General features: G+C 34.3%; 2 protein-coding genes across 2 annotated transcripts in view; one reads left to right on the top strand and one right to left on the bottom strand.

The window, feature by feature from the left end:
• Window positions 1-500: 500 nt before the first annotated feature.
• LOC125062955 lies at window positions 501-1,921 on the top strand. Its single transcript, XM_047669142.1, has one exon. The coding sequence runs from the start codon at window positions 502-504 to the stop codon at window positions 1,636-1,638; it is 1,137 nt and encodes a 378-aa protein (XP_047525098.1). The 5' UTR covers window position 501; the 3' UTR covers window positions 1,639-1,921.
• Window positions 1,922-2,540: 619 nt separating this feature from the next.
• Window positions 2,541-12,346, bottom strand: part of LOC125062950 (cytochrome b-c1 complex subunit 7-like) — a gene marked incomplete at its 5' end in the record, with an annotated part of 79,223 nt that continues 69,417 nt past the window's right edge. Inside the window, one exon of the mRNA XM_047669140.1 lies at window positions 2,541-2,641. The remainder of the gene's footprint in view (window positions 2,642-12,346) is intronic.

The following is a 12,346-nucleotide window of genomic DNA, read 5'->3' as shown; positions in this document are numbered from 1 at the left end:
AGAAGTTTCACTTCAAAAATATGACTGGTAACAGGGATTCTAGAATTGAAAAGTATTGGTTAAACAATAGCTTAATAAATATGGTTATTGAAAAAGATAGATTATTCAAAATATGGTGTAGTGATCCAAAGAATATGGTAAAAAGACTAACTTATACTAGGTACAGGAACAAATGTCAAAAGGCAATTTTTAAATGTAACGTAGAACATGATAAAAAAACAATTTCAAATTGTAATAATAATATAAAAAAAGTTTGGGTTTATCCCAAACTTTTTTAATTGTTAAAAATTAAAAAAACTATTAATGAATTATTGGGTAAAAATAAGCAGTCTTTGGATAATCTAATCTTAAATAACATAACTAAACAAGGTGGCAGGCATGTTAAATTATGTTAAATTATCGAATGTATGTATGAGATGGCAACCGGTCGATGGCAAGGATATAAAACTAGTAATTGATAAAATGAACAAAAATAAATCACCGGGCAGTGATCCTATACGCATGTCTGACTTAAAAATAATTGTTGACAAGATTAGCCCTGTATTATCTAATCTGATAAATCTATCTGTAAAATATCACAAATTTCCACAAAAATTAAAGGAAGCAATCGTTCGTCCGGTCTATAAGAGAGGCGATCGTAAAGTTTTTTCGAATTATAGACCAATAGCTATACTATCAAGTATTGACAAAATTATGGAAAAATGTGTTGTCAATGAAATTGGAACTTTTTTACAAAAAAATAATATCTTAACGGAATGTCAACATGGCTTAAAGAAAAATAAAAGCACCAACACCTTATTATCAAATTTTACAGACGAAATTAATGCACATTTGGAAAATAAAAAAAATATTGTAGCTATTTTTTATGATTTTAAGAAGGCTTTTGATACCTTAAATACTGAGACCCTCTTAAATGGAATGGAGGAGTGCGGCCTGGGGCAGCCGTTGAACCCTTGGTTCAGCGACTGTCTCACGGCGCGCTCTTACCGTGTGAAAGTCGGCGATGCATTCAGTGAGGAGAAACAAGTAAACTGCGGCGTCCCCCAGGGTTCTGGGTGTGGGCCAGTGTGCTACCTGATGTATGTAAATAGCCTCTGTGAAGTATTACGTCACTGCTCGGCCCACATGTTTGCTGATGACCTTTGTACTCTCAGCGCTAGTACCGACCTCTCGGAGGTGTGTCGCCGGGTTCAAGAGGATGTGGATGCGGTAGTTAAATGGTCACATGATAACGGCATCATATTAAACGCTGACAAAACAAAGATGATAATTATTCACTCCCCGTATTTAAGTTCTATTGATAATCCACCGCCTCTTTTTGCGCACGGCTTTGATTGCTTTCATAACAACAAAATTAACTGTACGTGTAAACCTATCGAAAAAGTTAATTGTGTAAATTATCTAGGAGTAAAAATAGATACGTCTTTTTCTTGGGATTCCCATATAGAATTTTTGTGTAGAAAACTAACAATTTTATTAGAAAAGTTTTACCATTTACGTACTAAAGTCTCATTGCCCATACTAAAATGTTTATATTTTGCACTTGTGGATTCCATAATAGGTTACGCTCTTGACTGCTATGGGTTAACATTTAAAACATACATTGATAAAGTAGAATCATTACAAATAAGATTTTAAAAATTACTAGTAAATAAAAAGACAAGGAATCAATGTAAAGGAGATTATTATAAACTATTCAAAATATGTAAAATTTTACCGGCTAGCCTGAAACATAGATTCCTTGTACTTGTAAATAACCATGGTAAGCAGGATCGTTTTACTAGTTTGGTGCATCATATAACTGACACAAGGTCAATGTCCAAAGGTAAATTTGAAATACCCATGGTGCAAAATTATTATGGAGATAGAACGTTGAAGAAGCGGATTCCATACTTGCTCAATAGTTTACCCGAGGACATAAGACGTGTTGAGACTTCATTGGATAAATTTAGAGGTTTATTAAAAAACCATTTGTTAAATATGCTGTAACCTATAAGTAAATTAAGTGTATTAGTTGTAGTAGCAGTGTTAGTAATTTAGTGATTTAGAAGTTATGTTTATTTAAGGCGAGTCACCTGCAGTCAAACTGCGTAAGCAGTTTTGCGGGGCATGGTTTGATTTAAGGTGTAACTTTTTTGTGAATAAATAAATTTAAAAAAAAAAAATATTAATATTTGTACAGACTTTTTGATAACAAATATATTATTATTATCTTTTCAAATCTTATATTTGTCTACAACATAATTTTATAATTAAAGTAGTATTTCTTATTCATACATTTAAAATATATAAGAATAAATACCATTGAATTTCATTTTTAAACTGACATGATTCTCAAATATTTGTTTAAATAGTGACTATACTAGTAGATTCTTAAGATTTATACATTCCTATGTAATGATTAAGAAGCAATAGTATCCATCATAAATTTAAAAAGAATAAATAATGGTCAATAAATCAATTTTCCTTATTACATTCTTAAGTTTAATTAAGTTATGTGATGTATATTAGCTTATTGGCAAACTAATTAAACAACAAAATAATAAATAAGAGTTTTATTCATTGATTTAAAACATTTTCACTTAAAACCTACAAAAAATCATGCACTAACACTTTGATTTTAATTATTTTTTTTCCCAGTTTTCACGTTCTTGCTTTTCCTTTTTAACTTGGTCAACAATTGGTGTTAGATAGAGTTTGTCCTCTTCAAATTTTGTCCACTCCTCCTTTGGTAAAATTGTTTTAGTAACGGATAATTGGACAGCTCTAACTAAACGATAATTGCGTTCATCAACTACATGTTGAGGTAAACGGCGAAGTGCCTCAGTAACTTCTTCAGTTTCGTGAAGGCAATCGTCCCTTAGTAAACCTGTTTATGATTAAAAATTTTAATAATCTCTATATAAATATATACTTTTACAGCAAAAAATGGGCAAATTATATATTATGTAAATAATTAGGGATTGCAGGCTTCATATACGTATAAAGAACACACCAGAAAATCCTTTTTAAAAAAAAGACGCGCGCAACGGTCAAATGTGACGCGTAACCGAAACATGTGACGCGTAACCGAAAAATGTGACGAGAAAACCAAGTCTAGCCAAACAACGACTGTCCTATGCTACATAGGGTGGTAAATGAAAGAGACCGTAAATCTGTTAGACCAAGCTATTTGACTTCATAATTGTGAGTCATATTGAATCTTGTTTTGTGAAAATTGCGACTAATGAATAGTCAACATAGTTGACTTAAAAACTTTTATTCTTGGAAATATACAATAATTTTTATAAGAACTTGAGTGTTACATTGCAATATTGCGACTGTCAACCGTGATATCGGGCGTCCAATTCAAGGTCACAAATTTTCTTACTATGGGCACAATTAACACTTTCTTTCACGGTAATGGAATTGTGAGGAAACCAGAATGTTTCAACAACGGAAAAAATAAAGGACTGGGTTTTTTTTTACCCGAAATTTTCATATTTTATGTGTGTAAGTCACACTGACCGATAGAACGATATTTTTGCTTGTATTACGGCTTCAGTGATGTATATACGTGGTGTACTTATACATATTATGACGATTACAACCCTTTCAATTTTTTAAATCGTTATATCTCAAAAACGGTAGCTCTTAGGAAAAAGTATTTGGACATTTTTTATCGATAATTATCTGATCTACAATTTTTGTCTGAACTAATTTTATGATAAAACTTACCATTTTGCTAAAAATCGCGAAAACCCCATTTTTGTGATCTTTGACCCAGAGTAAATTTTTTTGCACGTGCCGGATTGATGAGGACTTTTCACATTTCCTTTATAATAGTGTATTGAGCAATCCTACCAATATTCAGCCAAGTGCGAATTATTGTAACCTTGGATGTCTAAATTGACCGGACTAATTATTCATGTAATGAAAGCTGAGGCCTATTTTGATCTTTTACACTGTTGTGTCACTTTGTTAATAAGTAAAGGTACTTTAACTTCATTGTTTATGATTACGATTAGTGATCAACTAATGGAACGTTTTGTTTCAGGTTTACGCATTAGAATAGTCAACTTATTTTTCAAGATATTGGCATGTCTCCTGTACATATTTCGCGTGTGCGCTGATGGAGATCCCATTAATGCTACTTGGTGAGTAGATTACACAATAAAACTGTACTTCATTGTGTTTGACAGGAAGTAATAAGGATAAACATAAAAGGATGATAATAATTACATTAACATAGGAGCAAGAGTTGGATACAACATGGACTACTCCTAGGTACGCTGTGCTAGACGAAGAGTTTATCTGCATATCTTAGCGAGAAAAGAACCTAAAAACGACCCACAAACAATACACGCAATATATAAATTTCTGTAATAACTTCCTTCAAAACCACAAAAATTTAAATTATAATAATATAAAATGAAGATAATAGTAAACAATTGTGGACATATATTAAAAATATATGCAACATAAACCCAGCTAAATCCAACTCTTGATATCCAGGAAATCCTTCAAAAGTATCTCGATATTCTAAACGGTTATTTCAGTTCAGTGGGTAAATTGGCTTCCGTTTTATTGGCCAAGACAAATCAGACGGAACAAGTACTTTGCTATAAAGTATCAATTACAGCTAAATCGAATGATTTATATTCCTTCATTGTGACGAGCGAGAAATTATAAAAATTATCAGCACTCTTAAGCCTATTGTAGTGATGATAATATAAGTAACTGAGTGGTCATTCCCTTTAAAAACCTTCTTGCTGCACTAATTTCTTATATCAGCATTGCGATTCCGTAACTCACTTTTCGAATTCACACAGCGGTTTTCGCCTCGGCGGTCGCTCTCAAATCAGTCGTGAAGCAGTCATTTTATGATTTGGCATTCTGATAAAGTGGGAGCTTGTAGTTTATTGTTTATCAGAACGCACTTTGTTTTGAAAAGGTCAATATAAATTGAAAAGATATATTTTTTAATTTATAAGCCAAACGTATTGGCGTCGATCTATCTCCACTTGTCAAGTTCCTCTTGAAAAGAGCAGGTTAGGGAGGTATGAATACGATTTTATTTTTCAAAAATGTAATTTTAATGTGAATCTAATCAAATCGGAAAACGTTATAGCTACGGCTGTATGCCGGGTAACAAGAGTGTGTTCGAGTACTCCGCTAAGCTGACAGAAGAGGAGTTCCAGGAACGTCCTATCATCAACTGGGATGGTATCGTGTGGGTTAACCGCCCACTGTTCTTGTGGGTGCTGCAGGTCATCCTCGCGATGATATCGCTCTCCGAGGCTATTCTGTTAGCCTACCTCGGGTACAAGGTGAGCTTACGCAACATAACTTTGTAAACTATTGAAACTAGAGAGGTTCCAAGTATTGTTTGATAAAAATCATAATCTTATTTTTTTATATGTGGGATTTTTTCTATAATAGCTAATAATTGTTAACTAAATAAATAATTTTACGTTTAAAATTATAATCATAACTTCTGGAATTCCTACTACCAGGGTGTAGTTCACCAATGAATGGTGTCGGTCTCTAGGGAAAGGGTATTGGCCTTCAATTAATAGTAATAGTTTTGGGAAACCCCACCAGGTTGGCCGAGTGTCCGGCAAGGTTTATTGTAGTTGAAATTGGTATCTCACTACTAATTTATTTACTAAATGAGTGTTAACTGGATAAAAATCTATTGGTTCACAGTCATCTGAACATTTATTAAACGCCTAGTCCACGCATTCCATATATTTAAAAATAAATACAATGATAAGCGATTCAGTTCATCATTCCTTGGACGTTGCTTCATTTGAATGCATAAGATGCAATGTCGTAGATATCATACCTAAGGCTGAATTGCAGAGTAACTTTATTAGTCTCAAAGCTCTACTGATATTGTATCCAATCGGCTATTAATAGAATTTACATATGTAAATACAGTTAAGTCAAATCAATAAAGCGATAATTAATTAACTTAATTAATATGTAAAAGCAAAGTTCAGATCCCAGCTGTGACTAATACATTTATGAATGAGCGCATCTCCACTAATTTTTATTTAATTTTCGCAAAGGAAAATATACTCCTTGCTTTGCGAAAGACCAAGAAACAGATATCTAAGACAAACAAAGATGGGTTGTTCCCTTATCGTTCATTTCTTTATAATCTTCCAAGAAACAACCACACTTCGAAACCAATTTTTGAATCGATGTTTTTTTCTTCGTATTTTTTTATCCCTAGAAGTGCATATCACATTATAACTTGTACTTTTTTCTGTCTGTATCAGTGTGCCGCGTTGACAAAATTTTGCAAATAAAGTTAAATAGTTTTCCAAACATATGTTTGGAAAAGTATATACTCGAAATTGAATAAAACTTGCTCAACGGACGACTTTATTACTTGATTTTCACAAGTCACAACTCAAAGTTTTCAGTGCTTTTCTGAAAACGTGGCCAACGAGAGACAGCCACATCTCAAGAGCTCAGATATCTGTAACTCCCAATAGCGATTGCATCTTCAATATTAAATTTTTGTACCGCGCGATCGAATCAGCGCTACGGATATTGAAAACATTACATCGCATTCAAAAACATATTGGAATCAGTACCGCTATTGGAAGACATAACACATACAAACATTATATAACATACAAACAATTAAATTAACAGTAGTATAATATTTAAATACATTTTATTAGTAATCATAACAACCAAATATACAGTATTTACAATTTTCTTAACCTACATAGTAATTTAAAATTAAAACAAATTTAAAAAGTTTGGTCCCTGTGGCAGTGTACCTATTACGCTGGCAGCATTACCTCGCTGTAGTGTGATACTTATTCGTTGAGCGAGGAAACCACCAGCTCTGGGGCACCGGTACTATCTACCAGGCACCAACTTAAATCTTTCATTAGGGCCTACGCCCTTGAACCCCACGGCCCAAAAGTCTCTACTCCGAAGGGAACAAAATCGAAGTTGGAGGAAAGACTCTTATATTTTCTGCTCGTCCACACAAGTAGCCTCCCATACCAAAGCCCGTCCCATCTTCCAAGGGATCAATAACATGCCATCCGGCCGCTTGCCATCGTCTCTTGCAAACTAATTAATACTTTTTTTCCAGGGCAACATTTGGCAACAGATTCTATCCTTCCATTTCATACTGGAGATGGTGAACACGGTCCCATTTGCCCTGACGCTACGCAATTAAATTGTTTGTTTTTCTATTATAAAAATTCACAAATTAATACGTATTTTTTATACTTACAGATCCTCTATCCTCCTTTGAGAAACCTGTTCATACCAGTTTTTCTGAACTGCTGGCTAGCGAAACGATCCCTTGAGAATATATTTGTAAGTATTTGATATTTAATTAAAAATATCCTAATACGCCAGCTGTGTCTGTTTTAACCTACTTTTACTATTTCAAACCAATTAAATAGATTCAAATGTGTTTGACCTCATAACTTACATATTTTGAAACTTATTTATTTAGAAGTCAGAGAATATGATGAGGATAGCGTAAAATTGATTATTTAATATCGCGTCAGACATAAGAGAACACCAGTACCTCTAAATCTGGAGCTTTTACTAAGGGCTGCTGTTTTTTGTTGTATATAAATCAAACAGTTGTATAAAATTCCAATAAAATTTAAATCAAATTTTACTTTCAGAATGACCTGCACCGAGCTATGCAGAAGTCACAATCAGCCCTGTCGCAGCAACTGATGATTCTATGCGTTACTCTTCTATGTCTCGTCTTTACCAGGTTAGTTCAAATATGGTAATATATGGACTGAAGCGAATGTAATAGTAGGAAGGCTTTTTGCTACGTAGGTCTAAAAAATCAAAAAGATATCGGGCAACAACTAATTTCGGGAGGCCCAATCAATGGAAAACTGGTCCTAATGCCCGCCTTCCACTGAACGATGAAAATCATCGTTATGAGTATAGCGGAGTCCGTAATGGGTCCGTTCCGCTCGCAGTGGAAGGCGGGCATTATTGGGTGAGGTGTATACCTCGAAAGGGGGTTCTCAATAAATCAAGAGAAAATTGGTCCTTATTGGGGGAGGCCTTCATCTTGTCTCATAGTGACATAAAATAAGATATTGTTGTACTAACAAATTAGCTGTTACTTATGGACTTAAACTCATATATTTTTTTTTTTATTCCGTAAAAAAATATGTTGGTTATTAATTTTTAATCAGTTTCTACCTGACTAATACAATATTCCTACTAAAATAAAGAAACTAAGGTTCTCCATTACCTTGTCGACATTTGACCTAATATTTTTCGAAATTATCCCAAATCTGGTCTCACGAACCACAATCCACATCGTCATGTAACGTTATCATTTAAGGCATATTAATCTAACGTAAGGTGGGATCGTAAAATATAGGATTCTCATGTAGATTCTAGGTCACCAAACTTTCAAATACTTTATTACGTGTCGTGAATACTGCACTTGGTTGACGGGCATCTGGGATCGCAATACACCGCGTTTTTCAGCCAACTAGTGAGACGATAATTTACATAAGTATTTTGGGCACGCATCCCACAACTGCCAGCACTTTTGTTAATGTATGAAGCTAATTAATGTATAGTTCAAAAATAGCTTTTATGAACTTGTAACTTTTTGCTTCGAAATATCCGGATTCATACCCTAAGGCCCTTTCTCCACTGCTCCGGTCCGGCGTCGGATACCGGAATGAGTCATGAGAAAAATATCGGAAGGCCGGATTGCGCTTCTCCACTATATCCGATCCGACAATAATCGATACTTGTATATTTATCATGCAACACTTATATTAACTAAAACTCATATACTTAATTTTATTAATAAAACGTTCTAAATTCTGAATATTTTATTGCCCTGGCAAGTTTATTACTTTTTTTATATTGTCTATCTTAAAATATTATAATATTCTTAATAAATAGTTCACTAATACTATGGTATAAAACTAAAAATAAACCTGTGAATAATAATTTATAACCTCTTGGATATACTTGGACCGATAAAACACCGCGTTCCGATCTAGCAAGTTATCGGATCGTTAAAAACCGGATGCCGGAGTTGTGGAGAAGCACGTAAGTAGGTACTGTTGTGAGTTTCTAAATCGGATCGGTAATTAATGTTTGCCGGACCGAAGCAGTGGAGAAACGGCCTTATACGTTTAACTAGAATAATTTATACATTGGATTATACGATGTCTGAAGCCTGTGTCATTCATGCTTTCATTTTATCAAACTCAAATTAAGTGTAGAATAAATAAACCGATAGTGAATTGACGTTAATCCAATTAATGCAACGAATTAAAGGCTTTTTTTTCGCTAACAGATTTCAGGGATTTAACACTGACTGCCCCATAAAATATGTATGAAAGGGGAATCATATTGTGAGAACTAAGCGCTTGTGAAACAGACGGATAGTTTAATCTAATTGGGGAGCAATAGTGCTTTTAAAGGAGCTTTTAACTTTGGAATATTCAAACTTGTGAAATGATTTCAGTTCAGGACATACATTATTGTAAGTTTAGGGCGATTTCACCTTTGGGAGTATAAATTAAAGACCGGAAGCGGAAGCTACTAGTAGGCGCTACGTAATATTGGCAGTGTTGCCTTTAGATAGGCATAGGCAAGAAAACGGGATTGAAGCTGAAAAAAACCTGGCGTCGCTGCAAATGTTTCATGGTCATTTGTTTTTTCAGTTCAATATGATCACTGATCAGCCTTCTGTTCGTGACATACACCGTTGATTTGGGGCTTTGATCGTTTTCCTTACGATGCCACTACACAAGCAAATATTAATTGTACACCCGACGAACAGATGAAAAACATTTTTTAACATTTGTGATTCAATTTTTGCTAACAAATGTTTACTAAAGTTACTTAACATTTTCTAACGGCAATGTGGGAGCACCATTATGGAACCAGCTGCCCACTGAAGTATTTCCGATCCAATTCGACTTAGGGTGTACCAGTTCTTAAAAGGCCGGCAACATATTTGCGAGCTTTCTGGCAATGTGTGTGGGCGGCGGTCTCACTTAACATCAGATGAGCCTCTTGCCCGTTTGCCCCCTTTTATATGATAAAAATGCGATAAGACGGAATTTTTTCAAAGTGGTAAAATTTAAAATACGAATTGAAATAACAAAAGAGACTTCCGGAAAACTTTCGCACCTTCCCTTTAACAATTAGTCATTTATTAAGGTATTCCATTATTCAAGAAACGTGTTAATTTCGTTAAATATACAGTTCATTCAACTGGATAAACTCAAAATACTTTACATTACTAAGTCACTGTTTCTACGAGTATTGTCTACCAGATGCAGGAGTGAAACTCCAATTTGATTGTCACAATAAAAGAAATATTTGTTCTTATTACAAGGCTATTGTGTAAAAATATGAATGTAGATTTTTTATTAAGTAATTAAGTAGTCCAAAAGTACATTAAGAGTAATAGTAATAACGCCACAATGCTTTATGGGTTTTAGGCTCGTATTGGATCTGTCTCTTAGACAATTTTTCTTGTATTGCCACACACAGCTTGAATGTTAGTCATGCCGGTTTCCAGGAACGGTTCTCACATAACATATTCCATTGGTGGGGTTGCGTTTGAAGGCACAATATGAGGGTTGGTGTAGTCTGTGAAGTTAGCAGAGCACTTACCAACAAAGCATAAAAAAATTGAAGTACTGGTACACAATAGTGGTATAGTTCTGTTCTGAATATTTAAGTCGAAGCATTTCTTCTGGATTTGCAAATGTACTTTTATAAATTTTGTAAAATGTTAGAAAAATGCTCATTATTTTGTTTTATCACACCTTTCCTTATTGCTAAAAATATAAATATATTTTTTAATTAAACAGAACTATTTCATTTGTGTGTGTTGTTTAATTGAGCGCATATTTTTCGAAATTTAGAAGAAACACCGTGCTGACATCAGGATACTGTCAGAGCGTTTAACGCTTTGTAAAATCTAACTTTCTGGATTTAAATGTGCAGAGTGCAGACGTCATTCTAAAAACTATCAGGAACTAAGGTCATAAAGAGGTTTCACTTCTTACGCACACATTTTTTTTTATGCGCCAACATAACAATACTAGTTATGATGTTTACAGATCATAACGCGACTTCAAAACAAAATCAGCCTCGAAATCGCTGGTGCCGCGATACGGAATATTTACCCTTTTTTTGACGATCATAAGTGTGATTAACTGATTTTTGAATTGCACAGACAACCTTAATTTACGTGTTGTAAATTCCAAAATGCCAAAGTTTGAGTCTCTCACTCTTACGCTAATAATTTTCGGTATAGGCCCATTTTTTCGTCTACTGCAAAAGCCATTTCAGTAAGTTTATGTATTCACTGAACTACGTAATGGGCTTTGAATTTTTAAAGACAATTACGGGACATTATTTGAACTCCACTCCGAGGAAGTCCGTAAGCAATTATTTGTGATTTATAGAACTCTATAATTATCCTGAACTAGTTGTGACATAATAAATGCTTAAACGTATCAATAAACAATTGTTAGCTTTTTATTTATATCCTGTTCAATTTTAGTTAAAGAAATATAATCATGCTATGGCACAGTTGCTTAGTTTACTTACTCTGTGGTTTTACGGAACTGACGTCAAAACCAAACAGGAGAGGGATCGTGTCGAAGTGGGGAAAAGAATATAAAACAAGCTGCGCACAAGGAATCGACAGCCAAAAGTTTTAAAAGTGAAAAAGTGAAAAAGAAGTTCAACGGAATCAAATAATAATAATAATAATATAGCCTTTAAATTCCGAAACTCTGTCACTTTATATATCTAAACTTTAATATATTTTCACTCCAGTATATCTCGGAGTTCGGTTTGCCTCTTGGCAAAGGCCTCCTCTAACCCTTTCCACTGTTCTCTATCTTTTGCGACTCTTCTCCAGTTGTAGCCTGCTGTTAGTTTCAGTTCGTCCTCCCATCTCTTGCGTGGTCGACCTCTTTTTCGTTTTCCGTCTCTAGGGTACCATTCCGTCACTATTTTGCTCCATTTTTCATGAGAGCTCCGTAGCATATGACCCGTCCATCTCCATTTCATTTGGTCAATCTTAGTGAGAATGTCTGTCACACCTGTTCTAGCTCTTATGTCTGCGTTTATTTGTTTATCTAATTTTCTTATGCTCAGCATGCTTCTTTCCATGGCTCTTTGGCAGTGTGATAGCATATCCCTGTGCTGGTTAGATAGTGCCCAAGTTTCGCAGCCATAGGTAAGGCAGGGTAGGATACATGTGTTAAAGACTTTTCTCTTTATTTTCTTGCTGAAATCTGTTGTTTTCATGATCTCCCTCAGTGACCAATATCTTTTCCATCCATTTGCTATTCTT

Source organism: Pieris napi (genome assembly GCF_905475465.1).
Source record: "Pieris napi chromosome W unlocalized genomic scaffold, ilPieNapi1.2 SUPER_W_unloc_2, whole genome shotgun sequence".
Lineage (NCBI taxonomy): Eukaryota > Metazoa > Arthropoda > Insecta > Lepidoptera > Pieridae > Pieris > Pieris napi.
Note: the sequence above shows the minus strand (reverse complement) of the source record. Positions and strands in the feature narration are given on the sequence as shown.